General features: G+C 47.1%; 1 protein-coding gene across 1 annotated transcript; it reads right to left on the bottom strand.

The window, feature by feature from the left end:
* Positions 1-321: 321 nt before the first annotated feature.
* On the bottom strand, positions 322-9,919 carry CCDC105 (coiled-coil domain containing 105). The gene is made up of 7 exons (XM_043914055.1): positions 9,225-9,919; positions 7,261-7,365; positions 2,230-2,428; positions 1,895-2,061; positions 1,639-1,734; positions 1,437-1,550; positions 322-690 (listed from the first exon to the last, which is right to left on the bottom strand). Exons 1-7 carry the CDS (start codon positions 9,792-9,794, stop codon positions 439-441), a joined length of 1,503 nt encoding a protein of 500 aa, XP_043769990.1. The 5' UTR covers positions 9,795-9,919; the 3' UTR covers positions 322-438.
* Between the last annotated feature and the right edge of the window lie 10,300 nt (positions 9,920-20,219).

Raw genomic sequence — 20,219 nt, forward strand, 5'->3', positions numbered from 1 at the left:
TGAAATTGGGGAGCCGGGATTTGAACCCCCAAAATACAGTGGCCAAATCCATCCTATCACTAACAACTTCCAGGATGCAAAGCCTATAACGTGTTGTAGGATAAGTGATCAGCTGGTCAGATGGTAAAGACTCTGTGTGCAAAGCAGGAGACCCATGTTCCATCCCTGGGCCGGGAAGACCCCGCCCCCCCAACCCACTCCAGTACTCTTGCCGGGGAGATCCCGTAGACAGAGGAACCTGGCTGGCTACAGTCCATGGGGTCGCGAGAGTCGGACTCGACTTAGCGACTTAAGCATCACCACCACGCGCCTAATAAGTGGTAATTATGCATTCTCATTTTGAATTATAATTCTGCTAGAGGGCGCTCTGAGGGCGAAGGGGGTCAGGAGAGAGGGAGGGCCGCTGGGCTGTGGGCTGCTGGGGCAGGGGTGCGCCGGTCACTTGGCGGCAGCGGAGTTGGACTGCAGGCGCGGCGGCGTGCGTGGGTCCCAGTCATTGACCAGGCGCTGCGCTTGCTCGAAGCACACGTGCGGGTGCCGCTGGCGGAGGCGCAGGCGCACCACGCTGTAGTCCACGTCGTGCCCGATCTTCTTGCAGTTGAAGCTCCAGGTGAGGTTCTTGCGCATGGCGAGCAGCTCATCCAGGTTCTTTTCAACGTGCGAGATGTGGCGCTGCAGCTTGTCAGTGCCCTGGGCACCAGGAGGGGCGGTGTTGGGAGACAGGCGAGCCAGAGCTTGGCGCTGTCTAGGCTGGGCGGGCACTCCTGGGCCAGGTGTGCGTGTACAAGGACGACGGCTGAAGAGGGGGCGGGCCGCAGGTTGGGGGGGGGGGGGGGGGGGCGCACATCTGAGTCAGGTGTGCGTGTGGAAGGACCTCGCCTGGGTAGGAGCACACCTAGGAGGGGAGAGCCTAGAATGGGGTTGGGGGTTACACGCCTGGGCCAGAATGTACTTGGAAAAGAACCTGTGACAGGGCGTGTATGAAGAAGCGGATGCTCATGAAGGTGAGGGGACGGGCGGACCTTGGATAGAAGTAGGGCAGAGACTGGGGGAACTTATTTGAGATGGGTGTGAGTATTGAGCTTCCCAGGTGGCTCGGTGGTAAAGAATCCGCCTGCCAATGCAAGAAATGCAGGAGACCCAGGTTCCATCACTGGGTTGGGAGGATCCCCTGGAGGAAGAAATGGCAACCCACTCCAGTATTCTTGTCTGGAAAATCCCATGGACAGAGGAGCCTGGTGGGCTGCACCCATGGGGTAGCAAAGAGTTGGACTCTTCTGAGCATGCTGCACATGTGAATATTGAAGGCATCCGGCTGGGGGTGGGGGGAGCTGAAGGACTCACAGACCCGGGTCAGGGGTCTCACCTGGGCTGTGTGCTGGAGAAAGGAGTCTTACCAGGGCAGGGCCTGGCGGGAGGGGCTGAGAGGGGCTTACCTGGGCGAGGCGCGTGGCCTCCGGAAGTTGGGTGCCCACATGTCTCTGATACATGCGAACCAGAGGTCTGTCCAGTTTCTCTCGAGTCTCCAGGTGACTTTTGGACAGAGGACCCTGGCGGAGTGCGGTGTGCAGAGCCGTGAGGTTTCACCTCCTGGACGCCCATGGCCGCATCCCCGCAGACCCTTTCCCCCAGATCTACCTTGATGAGGCCGCGGGTGATGTACATCTCCTGGTTGAATTTCGTGCACCGGTGGATCGTTCCCCTCATGAGTCCTAAGGTCATGTTCAGTCTATCCTGGGTGGGTGGGAGCACAGCGCGGAATCACACCGGCTTCCCGTCCCCTCTCCGCCTACGTCCCTCCGCCGCCCCCCACCCACCCCGCATCTCCCTCCTCCATACTATATAGCATTCTAGACTCCAGCCGCCAACTAGGAGCGGCGCCAGCGGGGCGCACCTTCAGCTCCAAGGTTTCGCGCATTTTCTGCGCTAGCGAGGCGCACACGCGGTCGCTTATCTGCTGCTGTTGCTCTCGGATGTCCTCCTCGTTCTTTGCCATATCTAGCAAAGTGTCCTTGGACTCCATTAACAGTCGCTTGGCTTCGTACAGCGCCGCGGCGCACTCTGCAGGCGTGGGGAGCGGGGTGTATGCGCGTGTTAGGCGCTCAGTCGTGCCTGACCGTTTGCGACCCCGTGGAGTGTAGCCCGCCAGGCTCCTCTGGCCGTGAAGTGGGGGAGCAGTTGGGCGCCAAGGGCGCCCACTCTGCTGGACTCATTTCTGCGCGGTTTTACCTGGGGTATAGGTGCCCACAGGGTCTGGAGGCGGGGTTTTCAGGCCCTGAGTGCGCGGAGTGGGGACTCGGGTGATGTTGACCCAAGAGTGGCGGCCCGCCTGCTCCAGAACCTTGTCCAGTGGCTGGTTCATTAGCTCCACAGCTTGGAGCCTCTCCTTACAGCAGAAGACCAGAGAGTCACGACAGGAGGCCAGGGTCTGGGAGCGAGGAAGGAGAGGCAGAGAAGGTTAATTGTAAGCTGGGAGACAGGGGGAAGTGACTGAAAGTGGGGCTTCCCAGGTGACTCAGTGGGAGAGAATCCACTCGCCAATGCAGGAGATGCTTGTTTGATCCCTGGGTTGGAAAGATCCCCTGAAGAAGGAAATGACAACCCACTTTTGCCTGGAAAATCCATGGACAGAGGAGCCTGGTGGGTTTAGTCCATGGAGTCGAAGCAAGATTGAACCCGACTTAATGACTGAACAACAACAAACAAAAGTTCCCCAGCCAGGGATCGAACCTGCATCCCCTGCTTAACCACTGGACCACCAGGGAAGTCCCCATCGTTTTTTTTTTTTTTTTAAATAAAACTGTATTGGAACATGGCCATGCTCATTCATGTAGGTATTGTTTCTGGCTATTTATGTACTCCACCGGCCAAATTAAGTATGATCTTCCTCAAGTTACAATAGGGTTACATCCCAGTAAACACATTGTAAGTTGAAAATATTATGTTGAAATGCATTTAATACACTTAATCTTATTGGATATCATAGCTTAGCCTAACTTACCTTAAATGTGCTCAGAACGCTTACATTAGTCTATAGTTGGACAAGATCATCTAACACAAGGCCTATTTCCTAATAAAGTGTTTAATAGTACTTGTAATTTATCGAATACTGTACTGAAAGTGAAAACCAGAATGGTTGTATGGGCACAGAATAGCTAGAAGGGCATCAGTTATTTACCCAGTGGCTGACTGGGAACTGTGACTCACTGCTGCTGCCCAGCTCAGGTGAGAGTATTGTACTGCATATTGCTAGCTCAGGAAAAGATAAAAATTCAAGATTAGAATTATAGTTTCTACTGAATATGTATCACTTTGCACCATTAAGTTGAACCTTGAACCATAATTTGAGGACCATGTAGAATTGTGACAGAGATTGTATTGCACACAAAGCTTAAAAAAATTAACTACTTGACTCTTTAAGAACAAGCTTTTGAAATTTGAAATGTCATATAAACAGAATCATACAGTGTGTACCTTTTATGTCCAACTTCTTTTGCTGAATATTATTTCTTTGGGATTCATCCATTTGGGTAAAAAATGGATATAAAGTCTTTCATTCATTAAATTTAAATGTTCATTAAGCCCTTACTGTATTCTAGGCATTGTGCTAGGTTGCAGGGATGTCATGGGGGAAAATGACCCAGTTTCTGACCAAAAATGTGCAGATAAGCATGGCTAGTGAGTGAATCAGAGAAATGGGGATTATCTGGAAGGGTGGGATCAAAAGATTAATTTGGCTCTGCTGGGTGTTAGTGGAAGCATGCTGGATCTAGTTCCCTGACCAGAGATCAAACCCATGTCCCTTGCAGTAGAAGCATAGTCTTAACCAGTGGACCACCAGGGAAGTACATATTTTCTATGACAAATATAGACAGCATATTAAAAAGCAGAGACATCACTTTGCTGATAAAAGTCCATATAGTCAAAGGTATAGTTTTTCCAGTAGTCATGTATGGATGTGAGAGTTGGACCTTAGAGAAGGCTGAACGCCAAAGAATTGATGCTTTCAAATTGTGATGCTGGAGAGGACTCTTGAGAGTCTCTTGGACTGCAAAGAGATCAAACCAGGCAATCCGAAAAGAAATCAACCCTGAATATTCATTGGAAGGACTGATGCTGAAGCTGAAGCTCCAATACTTTGGCCACCTGGTGCAAAGGGAGACTCATTAGAAAAGACCCTGATGGTGCGAAAGCTTGAGGACGGGAGAAGGAGGGGGCGGCAGAAGATGAGATGGTTGTATGGCATCACTGACTCAATGGACATGAATTTGAGCAATTTCTGGGAGACAGTAGAGGACAGAGGAGCCTGGTGTGCTACAGTTCTTGGGGCCTCAAAGAGGCATGACTTATCAACTGAATGAAAACAACAAAAAACAGATGAAAATTAGCCACTTAAGCCACTTTAAGTGTACAGTTCAGTAGCAGTAAGTATATTCATGATGTGTAACCGCCACCACTGTCCATTTCCAGAACTTTTCATCATCCTAAGTAGATCTGTGTCCATTAAAGGATAATCCCCCATTTGTTCACTGTTGAGAGTGATCTGATGAAGAAAGAAATATGGATGATGTAGGAGAAGGGGGAGGAGGTGGGTATAGTAGGTAGATGGAATTATAGGGTTGGTAGAGGAAAAATGAGAGAAATTCTCTTCAGTGGTTTCCATGCATTGGGGTCATTCTTTGAAAATGAAGAAAGAGCAGGGAGTTGGACAGATATGAAGGAAGAGAGGGCATGAAATAACTTGCACAGTGGGACAGCAAGTCTTCCAGAGACACAAGTGAGATTTCTGGGAACCCTCTTACTGTCAATCTGAGATTTGAGCTCATGCTTTTAAGTTGAAAGGGCTTCCCTGGTGGCTCAGTGGTGAAGAGCCCGCCTGCAATGCAAGAGATGTGGTTCAATTCCTGGGTCGGGAAGATACCCTGGAGAAGGAAATGACAACCCACTCCAGTATTCTTGCCTGGGAAGTCCCATGAACAGAGGAGCCTGGCAGGCTACAGTGCATGGGGTTGTCATAAAAAGAGCCGGACCTGACTTAGTGACTGAACGACAACACAGCAGCACTCTTGGGTTTCCATCTGTCTTTTCCCACCTCCCTATTTCATTTTCTCTCTTGCAAGCCCTTCCTTACCAGGGCCACCTTCAGGGTCTTCTCCCTTGTCTGTTTCAGACTTACTTGAAGGATTTTTCAGGATCACCAGATTTAAAGGAATATGACAGCAGCCTGGAGGTACAATATGATTGTTCAGTCCCCTAGTCATGTCTGACTCTTTGCGACCCCATAGACTGCAGCACACCAGGCCTCCCTGTCCCTCACCATCCAGAGTTTGCCCAAGTTCATGTTCATTGGAGCCTGGCAGGCTACAGTCCATGGGGTCATAGAGTCGGATACGACGAGTGACTAAGTACACACAGCACATGTCCATTGCATCGGAGGTGTAATAGGTTGAGTGCAATTAAGGTTCAGCACCACGGACAGTGGCACATCGGCTCCTAACTCCACCCACGTTTCCCCAACTCCACCCTCCCAACCCTGGCTGGTCCCTTATTTGAATGACCCTTTAATGTGAATTCCTCGAGGGCAAGGCTTGTTCACAACTTGTCCCAACTGCCAAACACAGTGCCTGGGACACCAGGGTATTGGATTAATATTTGTCAAATGGATAAGTCACAAGTGCATACAGGCTCCTTGAAACCTACTTTCATGTCTCCATTAGTGATGTCATAAAGAAATCCTTGTTGCAAGAGTGAAAGGATGCAGTGAGAGGCCATCTCTGAATGGAGCTGATAAAGATGAGCACACAGTACAGAGTAAAGAGCTCAAGACACCTGAGTTGAAACATGAGGAAGTTCTCACACTTCTGGGTACATATATAAAGGAAATCAGGACCTTGAAGGGAAATAATTGCCATGCACATTTTAGCATTATTCATCAGCTGAGACATAGAAACAATCTAAATGTCTATTGACAGATGAATGGATAAAGAAAATGTGATATTATATATATAGTATATATATATATAATATAGTAATTATCAGTAGTAGCAATAGTGAAAGTCGCTCAGTCATGTCTGACTCTTTGTGACCCCATACAGTCCATGGAATTCTCTAGGTCAGAATACTGGAGTGGGTAGCCTTTCCCTTCTCCAGAGGATCTTCCCGATCCAGGAATTGAACTGGGGTCTCCTGTATTGCAGGCAGATTCTTTATCAACTGAACTATCAGGGAAGCCAATTAGTAGTAGCAATATTTTTATATTAATAAAGTTACTATACTAATAATTGTACTATATAGCGGGACTTGCTTGCTGGTCCATGGTTAAGAAGCCATCTGCCAATGTAGAGGACATGGGTTGCATTCCCGATCTGGGAAGATCCCACATGAAGTGGGGCAACTGAGCCCTTGTGCTGCAACTCCTGAACCTTTGAGCCACAACTGCTGAAGCCTATGAACCTAGAGCCTATGCTCTGCAACAAGAGAAGCCGCAGCAATGAGAAGCCCGTGCACTGCAACTAGAGAGTAGCCCCACTCACTGCAACTTGATAAAGCACTTGGCAGCAACAAAGACCCAGCACAGCCAAAAATAATTTTTTTTAAAGAAATAAAATACATACACAATTTAAAATAGTAAGTTGTACTTCTCTAAAGCTGGAGGAAGAAAAAGACACCTGAACTGAAATCACAGCCTCACCACTGGCTAGCTCCATGGCTTGGGTGAGGTCACATCTTTCTGAGCCTTGAATTCCCCATCTCTAATGAGAATCATAGTTTCTGTTTCACAGGAGGGTTTTAAGGACTTAACAACAGGACAGGGTTTGGCACAGAGGGGCGTCCTTAGTCACTCAGTCATGTCTGAATCTTTGCAACCACATGGACTATAGCCCACCAGGTTTCTCTGTCCGTGGGATTCTCCAGACAAGAATACTGGAGTGGGTTGCCATTCCCTTCTCCAGGGGATCTTCCCAACCCAGGGATGGAAACTGTTTCTCCTGCATCACAGGTGGATTCTTTACCATCTGAGCTACCAGGGCACAGAGGTGAGGGGTGTTCATTGTTATTTTGAGGCCCAATTTCATCTCTCAGAGCTTCAGTCTTTCCATTTCCTAAAGTGGAAATACAGTGAATGTCATGTCAGGGTGGGATGGGTGTGTGGCTTGAAGGATTTGCTGTTGCTACAATCCTCAAGGTTAAAACTGTTTGCCCATGAGGCAGCCAAAGGTCCCCTCCAATCCCCTTAACCTGGCTCCAGGTGTCCCAAACCTTGAGCAGGGCCTCTGATTTTTCCATATCTGTCTCCATCTTCCTCTTCATGCTCTTTAGCTCCTCTCTTTCCCAGGTAAGCATACTGTCAGCTTTGTCAGAGATCTGGAAAACAAGAAGAGAATTCTTCACACCTGTGGGAGAGGACTAGAGGGGAGAGCTCTTTTTCTAGAATAGGACAGAGTTTGCCAACCTCAGAAACTCTGGGTTTGGGGAATGGAGTTGGGGGCACTCTCATGCTTTGGGGATCTCACTCTCTGAGAAGCATTTACCCTTTTAGGGAGCTCTCACCAGGGCTTCTCTGGGGGCTCAGATGGTAAGAATCCACCTGTGATGCAGGAGAAACAGGTTCCATCCCTGGGTAGGAAAGATCTCCTGGAGAAGGGAATGGCAACCCACTCCAGTATTCTTGCCTGGAGAATTCATTCCATGGACAGCTATTCCTGGTGAGCTACAGTCCACAGGGTCCTAAAGAGTTGGACATGACTGGGTGACTAACTCTTTCACTTGGGGGAGGTCTTACCCTCTAGAGAGCAGGGCTGGGGGCTTCTTCCTTTTACAGATAAGAGCCCAGTGAGCTGGGATGGAGATGACTTAACTTGGGGGAAAGTTATCATTGCTCTTTGGGGCTGAGGGGCTCCCCCTTCCTTGGTGATGATCTTATCCTCTCTCCCAGGCTACAAGTGAAGGAGTCTCATCATAGCGATGATGGGGTTTGCCCTTTTGAGGGCTTATTGTTTGGATTTGGGGGCTGGGACTCGGAAACCCACCCTATGGGTGGGTGGGTGGAGGTCTCATCTCTCCCCAGGGAGAATATTGTCCCCTTTGGGGATGGCCATCGAGGATTTCACTTTAGGGGGAGGATTTTACCAGGGCTGGAACTAAGGGGTCTCACTCTTTCCCCCTGGCTAAGGGTTTAGCTCTCAGGTGCAGGACTGAGGAGTCTGAGGGTCTCAGTTTTTAGGCAGAACCTGTCCCTCTCCTGATTCTAACCCTAACCCCTGTGAGGCCTGGGATGGGGTTCTCATTCCCTGAGGCTGGGGGTGTGTCTGGTGCACGCTGTTCAGTTATGTCAGACGCCTTTCGAGGCTATGGACTGCAGCCCACCAGGCTCCTCTGTCCATGGGATTTTTCAGGCAAGAATATTGAAGTGGGTTGCCATTTCCTCCCCCAGGGGATCTTCCTGACTGAGGGATGGAACCCGTGTCTCTCCTGCATTGGCAGGTGGATTCTTTACCACTGAGCCCCCTGGGAAGCCTGGGGAAGGGGGGAGTTGGTTAGGGTTTAAAAAAATATTATGAGTAGAATTTTATCTGTTGGGACTAGGACATCACCCACTGCTCAGCTGGGGGCTTCTTGTGTGTTTTCAGTGTGGTTGGGGGGTTGGGGCACTGAAGGTCTCATGCACGGGGGTTGGGGGTGGAGAATTTCACCCTCTTGTCTAGGCTGGGAGTGGTAGATTTTACTCTTTGGTAAATCTAGCTTCTTGTCTGACTCAAGGGTCCCACCTTCTCTCCCTAGCAGGGAGACTGAGAGATATCTCCCTCTGGGGGCAAGGTTTCCCTGGTGGCTCAGATGGTAAAGAATCTGCCTGCCATGCAGGAGACCTCGGTCCGATCCTTGGGTGGGGAAAACCCCCTGGAGGAGGGCATGGCTACCCATTCCAGTATTCTTGCCTGGAGAATCCCATGGACAGAAGAGCCTGGTGGACTACAGTCCATGGACGGGAGAAAGAGTTGGACACGACAGAACGACTAACACTTCTGGGGCAAGGGGTTTGAGGATCGCATCCGTTTGGGAGGATCTCTGTCTCTGGGGCCGGGAACCAAGGCACCTCATCTTGGGGTGGAGTTGGGCCTGCGATGGGGGAGTGTTTCCTCTCTAGGGTGGATTTTGCCCAGTCTGCGCATCTGGGAGCAGAGGCCTGAGTCTTTGCGGCTGGGCTGGGGCGGGGGTGATCCCACCGTCTCAGATTTGGGCCGGTAGCCCCGCAGCTTGACGCTCTGCTGGTTAATCAGCAGTGCTTTGCGCACTTCGCTGAGCCTGCGGTCGGTGGCCTCGCGCTGCCGCTGCAGCAGGCGCAGCTGCCCATTGATCTGGTGCTGCGCGCGGCCGAGGCGGGCGGCGGTGAGGCGCGCCCCGCGGGCGTGGGCTTGCACCACCTCGGCGGTCTGCAGGGCCCGCGCGTCACGGTGCATGGGCAGCGGCAGGCGGGCGTGCCAGGCCGGCGGCTTCATCTTGCTCTTCCACAGCGTCACGCCCTCGCCGGGCGGCGGCTTCTCCATGGTGCTGCCCCCTTTGAGCATCTCCACGCGGAAGCGCCAGGGCAGAATGTAGGCGGCCCGGCAGAGGTGGTGCGCCAGGTTTGGGTCCCGCACGCTGTCATCCGGTTGCCACATGGTCACCGCCTCCTGCCCGCAGCGGTCGGTCAGCTGATGTGCCTCGTCCGTCAAGGCCCTGGTCGCCTCGCGCCATGCCGGATGCCCAACACGCGTGTCCTGGCTGTGTTCCACCGGGGGTATCAACACGGGCATGATCCCTGTTTGGTGTCCAGGCCTGGCTTGAGATCCTTGCCTGGAGGGGCAGGGACCGCCCCCCTCAATGACACGCAACTCCTTCCTGGACTAAGAAGTTTGTGAAACAGAGCCCTCTTGACTATGACGAGCGGTGGCAACGGCATAGGCGGAGTTCCAAAAGTGGGGGAGGGGAAAGGCTACAGAGACCGGCTGGATGGAATCTTAGGAGCTAGGCAGAGGCAGCTTGGAATCCTGGCTCCTTGGGAAAGGTTCTACCTTATGGAGCCCACCTCTCCTGTTGCTCCTTACCCTCTTACCTGCTTACCCAGGAACATGGATGAGGCTTCTTCCGGCTCCGTTGTTCAGTGGCCAAGTCGTGTCTGACTCTTTGTGACCCCTCGAGCTGCAGCACGCCACGCTTTTCTGTCTATCACTGTCTCTCTGAGTTTGCTCAAACTCATGTCCATTGAGTCAGTGATGACATCCAAGCATCTTCTCCAGCTCTGAGGATGGGGCTAAGGTTTCTCCCACTTTAGACCTTTGGATTTGTTGTTCCGTCTTTGTGGCATACTCCTTTCCACCTTCTTCCCGTGGCTGCCTCCTATTCAGTCTTCAGAACCCAGCTTTATCTGTCAATCGATCCATCTAAGTTGTGCTAGATATATCGAGTGCTAGGTTGTTGTTGCACTTTTCTCTGGTTGTAGAGGGCATTCCTACAACTGTACAAAGCTCTCTACAATGCTGTAGAGAGCATCCCACAGCATTCCTCTGTGGGATGGCGCGTGGGCTTCTCATTGTGGTGGCTTCTCTGGTTGTGGAACACAGGCTCTAGGGCACGTGGGCTTCAGTAGCAGCATTTGGGCTCAACAGCTGTGGCTCACAGGCCCTAGAGTGGGGGCTCAGTAGTTGTGGCTCAGGAGCCTAGCTGCTCCGAGGCATGTGGAATCTTTCGGGACCAGGAATCGAACCTGTGTCCTCCGGCACTGGCAGGTAGATTCTTATCCACTGTGCCACTAGGGAAGTCCAGAACCCAGCTTAAATATCACTGTGTTAAAGGAGGCTTTCCTTAGTGCAGTATCTAAGACCTACTCTTTCCTATCACTCAGGATTTTTAGTGCAAGCCACAGAAAAGGAATAGATGGTTTCACAGTCAGAATCATAGCAAAAGACACACAGAACAAAGACATACAGCGGCTCTGAAGGACACCATGACTACTGTTGCAGAAATCTCAGCTGTTGGTTGACTGTCCCCTGGAATGGCATGGCTACTACAGCCAGCAACTGAGTCAGTTCTCTATAGCAACTGCTTTTTTGCCCCTTTTATTTCCCAGGGTCCAAGGTGGCTGTGTCTAATTGCCTAAGCCTGTCTCACATGGCCATGCCTGGACTGCAAAGGAAGCTAGGAAAAATGACTCATGGCTGAACTTCCTGTTTCTATGGAGGAAGGAGGACTTTGTTTCCACCAGGACAATATGATGTGGAATTCCTCCAACACAGGAAGCCCGTTGGAGTCTGGGGAAGAAGAAGAGACAACTGCCCTCCCCCCCTCCGCCATAATTCTCCGTCACATCACCTTTTTTTTTTTTTCCCTTCAAGCTATGGCATCTTTACCTGGGCAACTGATAGGCACCTCAAACTTAACAGGTCCAAAACCACAATGCTTTTAATTTTAATTTTTAAAATTTTTAATTGGAGGATAATTGCTTTACAATGTTGGGTTGGTTTCTGCCATACAACAATGTGAATTAGCCATGAGTATACATATGTCCCCTCTCTCTTGAACCTCCCTCCACTCCTACCTTATCCCACCCCTGTAGGTTGTCACGGAGCACCAGGTTGAGCCTCCCTTTGTTATACAACAACTTCCCACTGGCAATTTATTTGCATTTGATAATGTACATGTTGCAATGTTACTCTCTCAATTTGTCCCACCCTCTCTTCTCTCCCCCACACATCTGTTTCCTATGTCTGCATCTCTATTTCCATTCCTGCCCTGCAAATAGGTTCATCAGTACTGTTTTGCTAGATTCCCTATAAATGTGTTAATATACAATATGTTTTTCTCTTTCTGACTTGTTTCACTCTGAGGTGGCTCTAGGCTCATCACCTCACTAGAACCGACTCGAATTCATTCCTTTTTATGGCTGAGTAATATTCCACTGCATATATGTACCACATCTTCTCTATCCATTCATCTGTTGATGCACATCTCGGTTGCTTCCATGTCCTGGCTATTCTAAAGAGTGCTGCTGAGATAGGGGCGAGATCAAAGCCCCCAGTGAAAGTCACAACCTTTTGCTTTCTGTCCTGTTATCTTGTTTTAACTGCTGTAGCTCATTAATCACTGCTTTTGCTTCTGTGATCTTGCTTGCTTGTTACATCCATGGGAACTTGGGCTACTTGGGGAGGGGAGGGATCCGACTGTTTAAGTGGGAACTTTACAGTGTATAAAAGAAACCCAGAATAAAGCTGGGGCGCTCAGCCTTTGGAGATGGCTCTGCTGGGCCAGCACCGGTACTGAATAAAACCCTGATGTTCTGCATCTTTGAGTACCACTTATCTTCCTCCATTGCCATGTTTCTTATAACACTGCAATGAACATTGAGGTGCATGTGTCTTTTTGAATGATCAAAACCATGTTTTTGATGAACATTTCTGATCTTTTTCCTCTGCTAGTGTTCCTTGACTTGATACTTGCCCACTATCCACCCCAGTTGCTCATGTTAAAAACTTAGTAAGCTTCCTTAATTTTTTGTGTCCACATGCAATCCACCAACACGTTTTGCCTGTCCTACCTTCAAAACTTATCTCCAATATGATTATTTTTTCTCCATTGCTACCATCTGCATTCTTATTCTCATTCACACCATCATTTCTCACTCACCTGGTCTCCCTGCCTCTCCCCCTTGCCTTCCTAAATTCATCCTCCACACCACAGTCAGCACCTGGTTTTAAACTAGAGCACATCTGTTGTTGTTGTTTAGTCGCTAAGTCACGTCTGACTCTTTGGGACCCCACACTGTGGTGACCCAAGGATGAAAGAGCAGATAAAACCAAGGAGGATCTTGGGATGCAGGAACAGAAAAACCAGACCCTTATTGTGCTTCCCTCCCCCCTGTCATAACTATTAACAGATTCAGGTCCTCCCGAGCAGTATAACCTGTCTCCTCTCCTACCCCATAGGGAGAAGGTATTTGCCTTACTCTTCCCCCACCCAGTATATGTGCCTCATCCAATCAGCAAATGACCTGTAAAACCCCTATCCTGCTCCTTGTCCCCTGGCTATAAAAATGCACTAAGGATCCCAGTTCAATGTTGGTCCTCCCTTGAGCTGGCCCACTGTTTTAACAGCGTCTCCCACTCTAATAAATTTTATTTCCCCTCATTCTGTCTCAAGTCTGGATTTTTTCCAACCCACGCCTGGACCATGACACACACACTGTAGCCCACCAAGGCTCCTCTTGTCCATGGGATTTCCCAGGCAAGAAGACTGGAGTGGGTTGCCATTTCCTTCTCCAGGGGATCTTCATGACGCAGGGATCAAACCCAAGTCTCCTGCATTGGCAGGTGATTTCTTCTTTTTTTAAATTTCTCTATTTATTTTGGGGCGTGCTGGGTCTTTGTTGTTGTGTGGGCTTTTCTCTAGCTGCAGTGAATGGGGGCTACTCTTCATTGTGGTGCTCGGGTTTCTCATTGCATTGGCTTCTCTTGTTGTGGAGCATGGGGTCTAGGGTGCATGGGCCTCAGTTGTTGCAGCTCCTGGGCTCTAGAGTACAGGCTCAATAGTTGTGGTACACGGGCTTAGTTACTCTGAGGCATGTGGGATCTTCCTGGACCAGGGATTGAACCCATGTCTCTTGCATTGGCAGGTGAATTTTTTTAACCACTGAGCCACCTGTAAAGCCCAGAGCACATCACTTTCTTATTTAAAAACCCTTCAGTCAGTTCAGTTCAGTTGCTCAGTCGTGTCTGACTTTTTGTGACCCCGTGAATCGCAGCACGCCAGGCCTCTCTGTCCATCACAAACTCCTGGAGTTTACTCAAACTCATGCCCATTGAGTTGGCGATGCCATCCAACCATCTCATCCTCTGTCGTCCCCTTCTCCTCCTGCCCTCAATCTTTCCCAGCGTCAGGGTCTTTTCAAATGAGTCAGCTCTTTGCATCAGGTGGCCAAAGTATTAGAGTTTCAGCTTCAACATCAGTCCTTCCAATGAACACCCAGGACTGATCTCCTTTAGGATGGACTGGTTGGATATCCTTGCAGTCCAAGGGACTCTCAAGAGTTTCTCCAACACCACAGTTCACAAGCATCAATTTTTCAGCGCTCAGCTTTCTTCACAGTCCAACTCTCACATCCATACATGACCACTGGAAAAATCATAGCCTTGACTAGACAAACCTTTGTTGGCAAAGTAGTGTCTCTGCTTTTTAATATGCACAGCAAATTTGGAAAACTCAGCAGTGGCCACAGGACTGGAAAAAACCCTTCAGTGAATCTAATTGTGCGTGTGTGTGCTAAGTCACTTCAGTTGTGTCCGACTCTTTGAGACCCTGTGGACTGTAGCCCACCAGGCTCCTTTGTCTATGGGATTCTCCAGGCTAGGATATGGGAATTGTCAGTATGTGGGTTACCATGCCCTCCTCCAGGGGATCTTCCTGACCCAGGAATCTCTTATGTCTCTTGCTGTTACAGGGAGGAAACCGATTCTGACTCCATGTTGGAAACTGTTTCTTTGACTTTCTTTTCATTGTTTTTGTTATCATAATCATACTTATTGGCTTGCCTGGAGGACTCTGCCCCTCTACTTGACTGTAAACTAAAGTGCCTTTGTTCAGCTCATGGAGAGATAGTTTGTCCCTGCCCACCTGTGAACAGAAGAGATTAACACACCCCTTCCAAAGGTTGGCCAGTCCCCTGGAGATGTTTTACAAAACTAAAGACCCTTTCATTTTACTTCCCCACTGCCTCTCTCTCTCTATTCTGCCTTTTGACTTGAGTTTCTCATTGCTTCTTTCTCTCTGATCTATAAGAGAACCTGGCATCCAGACCCCCAAAAGATGGTTATTTTGAGGCACTAGCCTGCCGTCTTCTTGGTCAGCTGCTTTCTGAATAAAGTTGTTTTCCTTGCCTCAATACCTCGTCTTTCTGACTCACCGGCCTGTCGTGCAGTGAGCAGAGCGCTTGGATTCATAGCATTGCCTTGGCAGGCAGGTTCTTTACCACTAGCACTGTAACCAGGAAGGGTTAGTTTTGAATTCATGCTCTATCTGCTTTTGTGACTTTAACCCTCATCTTGTGGCTTTTTTTGTTAAGGTAGGTACACACAATAGCCTCTCTCAGGGAGACAAGCCTGAGCTGCCCACTTGTAAAGGACTGTAAAGAAGCGAAAACTAACACATTACCCTGCCTGAGGTTTGCCATTCTAGGGGACATTTGCAAGAATTGAATAGTCTTTTTACTTTGTTTCCTCCACACCACACCCCCCCACGCTCTCCCCACTCCCCGCCCCAATCTCTGAGCCATAAAAGAACCTGGCATCCAGGCCCTGACAAGATGGTTATTTTGAGGCTCTCGCCTGCCATCTTCTGGGTCAGCCAGCTCCAGAATAAAGTCCCTTCCTGATCTCAACACCTCATCTCGGATTCATTGACTTATCTTTCAGCGAGCAGTGCCAGTTTGGACTCGACAACAGCGCCACCTGGGAAGCCCAATCTCATTGTTCAGTTCAGTTCAGTCGCTCAGTTGTGTCAGACTCTTTGCAACCCCATGGACCACAGCATGCCAGGCTTCCCTGTCCATCACCAACTCCCGGGACTTGCTCAAACTCATGTCCATTGAGTCTGTGATGCCATCCAACCATCTCATCCTCTGTTGTCCCCTTCTCCTCCTGACTTCTCTCTCTATATAATATATAAAATATATAATATATATATAATGAAAGTCACTCATTTGTGTCAGACTCTTTGTGATCCCATGGACTATACAGTCCATGGAATTCTCCAGGCCAGAATACTGGAATGGGCAGCTGTTCCCTTCTCCAGGGGATCTTCCCAACCCAGGAATGAACTGGGGTCTCCTGCATTGCCTGTGGATTCTTTACCAACTGAGCTATCTATCTATCTATCTATCTATCGGCTTCCCTCATAGCTCAGTTGGTATATACATATATATATACCCAGGGCCCAAAACTGGGCCCTTGTCTAACACTCGGAAATGAATTGTCCGAGGAGACACATGCTTACAAAGCAAGAGATTTTATTGGGAAAGTGCGCCCGGGTGGAGAGCAGTAGGTAAGGGAACCCAGGAGAACTGCTCTGCTGTGTGGCTCACAGTCTTGGGTTTTATGGTGATGGGATTAGTTTCCGGGTAGTCTTTGGCCAATCATTCTAATTCAGAGTCTTTCCTGGTGGCGCACGCATCACTCAGCCAAGATGGATGCTAGCAAGAGGGATTCTGGGAAGTGGACAGACACGCGGTGTCTCTTTTTGACCTTTTTTAAACTCTTCCGGTTGGTGGCGGCTTATTAGTTTAGTATTTTTTATCAGGATCTCCTGTCATAAAACAACTCATGCAAATGGTTACTATGGGGCCTGGCCAGGGTGGGTGGTTTCAATCAGTGTGCTTCTCTTAACAACCCCCCCCTGAGAGACTTTATACTCAAGATGCTTTTTGGGAATTGGGGCGGAGGTCTCTTTTTTTTTTGTAACTTTTTTTTGGTTGTGCCTGGGCGTAGGCCTGCCTAGCAGAGCAGAAGTCTCTCTCTACCTGATCTAAGTTGGGGTGTTCCATTTCTGAAGACAGCTTTTATTTTTGTAATAACAGCAATTTAGTTTGAAACTGTTGGCGCCTCTCAGAGATGAAATAGACAGGGACCAAACAGGAGACCTAACAGGATGGTCATCACTGGTCCCCAGAAACAGGAGGCAACATTTGGGGTGAGGGCTGCAGGGTTTGTGACTTTTTTTTTTGATTGGCTGGTGGTGAAGCAACAGAGCTGTGCTCCAGGAATCTTGTGTTTAGTCTGAAGTTACCATCCTCCACCTGGGTGGGGGCTCCAGTTCTCTAGAAGAACTCAAAAGACATTGTTATGCATATTTTTTGGGGTAGGAACTAGGACCCCATCTCAAGGCTGTACCACCATTTGATTGTTTTTTTTTCTGTTTTTGTATTCTCTCCCTTCTCTGATTAGCAATCTAATTAGAATCTACCCTTTGGAGCTCAGGGAAGGTCAAGGAGGCTGAATGAAGCCTACATCCTACAGTACAGCAGGTCTGTACTCTAGAGTCGCCACCCCACAGAGTCCTGCTCAGTTTTAATTTAAGGAACAGGGCAACTATGACTGTGATAACTTTTTGTCAAAATGGGGCATAGGACTGACTCAGCTTGGAGAAGAGACACTGAATTGGAAGTATTCTTGAGTTCCAAGTTTTAGATCTGAGCCTTGTATGATTAAAATTTCAATTTTTTGGTCTACCATTTTGTTTTAACAGACCCAATTAGTAGTAGCTGGAGGAGGGATAACTGGAATTTTAATAGACAAAATAAATCTCTTTTTTAAAAGAAGAATAGGCCTGAAACCCAGTCTGGAACTGGCACTTTGGGGAGACTTTTAGCCAGGTGGCCAGTTGCCTAGTTTTATAAAAAGTAAGGTATAAGTTACTAGCTTTTAGCAGACATTGTCTGGAGAATGGTGGCATCTAAGCCTGACACGACTCAGAAAACTCAAGTGTTTAGCAATACAATGTCTAATCTGAAATTATGCCCATAATATCACCTAGTTATTTTTCAGGATGTCTGAACCATAGCTGAGTACTCTATTTTGACTTTTAATTGTAAAATTTTTTTTAATAGCCAAAGCAGATGTCACCATTAATGACGTCAGTGTTTTTTTAGGTATGAGAAGATGCAAGAATTGGGACTTATAAAATCTCTTGAAAAGATCTAACTATCTGAAGGCCTGTTCTGCCAGTGTTGTTTTTAGAGCACAGAGTGCCTCATTTTTGATTTTTACCCTGAACTCTTTTTAGGGCCATTGAAAGTCAGCAGTTGCAGTGGCCATGATTTAATCTCTGTAGATGTAGATGGCAAGTGTCAATCTTTAGTTGGCAGAGCCCCTTTTTGCCCATAAACTTGACCACGATTTTGAGGGGGGCATTTTATGACCATTTTATCTCATGGTGCTGAGAATGTCCATTCTCAGGTTTGGCAAAGATTTTGTTGACTGGCCACTCAATGTGCTGTTACTGGACTAGGCCATAAAACAGTATCTAAAATTCTCTGGACTACCTGTCTTACTAGTCTCTTGGTCCAGGAAAACATTTTCTCTTGTTGTTTTTTTTTTATATCTAGAGTTACACTGTTATCATTATCGATCTCATAGGGAACTATATATTATTTTATCAGAGGCATCAGTCACACATTTGGTAGTGTAAGAAACAGCAATTTTGTAAAACAGGCAAAATACAAAGAACATAGCCAGCAGTATTAGTAAAGTCACAAGTAAGACTTAAGTTAAGAGCTTCCATTAGATGTAGCCCAGTATATCCCAGGTCGTCTGACTTAGTCTACTCTGTACGAATCTTTATCTTTTAGGGAAATTATACATTGGCACCACCATCTATAAGGCACATAGCCCAGTTTTTTAGTGTTACTAGACTGATTATTTTTAGTATGATTTAATTGTTTTTAACACAGAGGAGACTTTAAACCTAAAGTACCATAACCTGGTGTTATCTATATAAATCTATCTCATAATTGTGGGAGATTTCTTTTTCTTTTGCTGGAACTTTATTTGTTGCTCTGACTGAGCTTGAGGAATAGAAAAAGGCTCAAATTTATGGCCAGAGTCAGAGTAGGCATTATTAATTGGCCCAGTGAGGGGATCCCGTCTGGTAGTATCACAGTGACCTGAATATGACTATAATTGTTTTTTTAAAGTAAATTTTCTCAGGCCAACCAGTTAGAGTCTTGTAGTAGAGAAATTTGCCAAGGTAACCCAGAACTAGATACAGGTATTTGGCCACAAACCCAATTGGATTGATTTTTAAAACTAGCATAGGATCAGGCCTATGATAGAAAAGCATTCGATTTATATGCAAAGGTCTAAGAAGTCAAGAAAACATTATAAATGATCATACGAATCAGATCCAGCATCTTGGGCAAGCTGTCTACCTTTGATGTCACTGTCTTCTCATCCTGGAGTAGTGTAGTTTCTCCTGTTTGAGCATCATTTTAAGGTGAGATCAGGTCAGCTGTCTTTTTTATAGACCAATCCAGTGTAGGGGCCTTTGGAAGTAGGAATTAATCTAAGGGTTAATTTTTCTTCCATTTCATTGTGCCTGAGCTAGTTAAGAGTACCTGATAAAAAGTCCTTCTATCCAGGTTGGAGACAGTCTCTTAAATTGTGTCTTTTTCCCATCCTGGTTGCAGTCATGAGGCATCTGATCTTTATCCAAAGAGATTACTGAGATAAGCTTTAGAAACAAACTTAGGGTGTTTTTTTAAGAATTTAATTAAATTTTGCATTAATATCACATAACAGCAAAGAACTATCTAAGAAATGAGTCTTACTATATGCAGACCTCTATTAACAAACTGGGATTTAACATTTTTTGAAATATTTCTTTTTCCCCAAAGTTACCCTCATTTTTATCAAATATAACCAAATTAAGGCTACTTTGTTTGCAAATTAGGTCTGTTCTCACTAATTTTGGTCTGATGAACTCTTTCCTTTTTAAGGTCTCAAAAATTCCTTGAGATTTTTGTACCTGTTAGTGAGATAACTTTCTTAGCTCATTTGATAAACTTACTGGAAACCTAAGAGTTTCAAATTTCTGGAGGAGTCAGATAGAGAGAAAATATAATTGTTTTGTTCATAACATATAATTTTACCAAATTATTTTTATAATTAGTTTGAGAGGAAGGTTTTCTCTACTCCCAGAAAACACAAGATTTAAACCTGTAATTTTTTAGATAGAAACCATAAAAATTACAAGCATATTCGCTGGTTCATTCAGTCCTTTGTTAACTTTTGTGAAGTCATCAGGTTTTTCATTAGAACACCAAGACATATCAAAATGTTAAGAACTCTATATAATTTTTAGGATATCTGTATTAGTAATTTTACCATACATTATAACATGAGTGGATTTATTACTCATTTGATAATCTTTTTTATGTAATTTAACCAACTAAACAAACACAGTTTAATATCTCTCTTTGGGATGTTTTAGGGGCCCTCTGAAACACCCCAAAATTAGCTAGAGGTCAAAGGAACTTCAAAAGAATTTGATTTAGGAAGTTTTATCGAAAAGATCAATTAAAAGTGTTTAGAACATTTGGTCAGATTTAGTCAATGTTGATGGGTGTATCATTTAGCTTGTTGATATGTCACAATGGGTGTAAATACCAAGGCTCAAGGTCTAGTGAAAGTCAGCTCTGC

Source organism: Cervus elaphus, chromosome 9 (assembly GCF_910594005.1).
Source record: "Cervus elaphus chromosome 9, mCerEla1.1, whole genome shotgun sequence".
NCBI classification, from domain to species: Eukaryota; Metazoa; Chordata; class Mammalia; order Artiodactyla; family Cervidae; genus Cervus; species Cervus elaphus.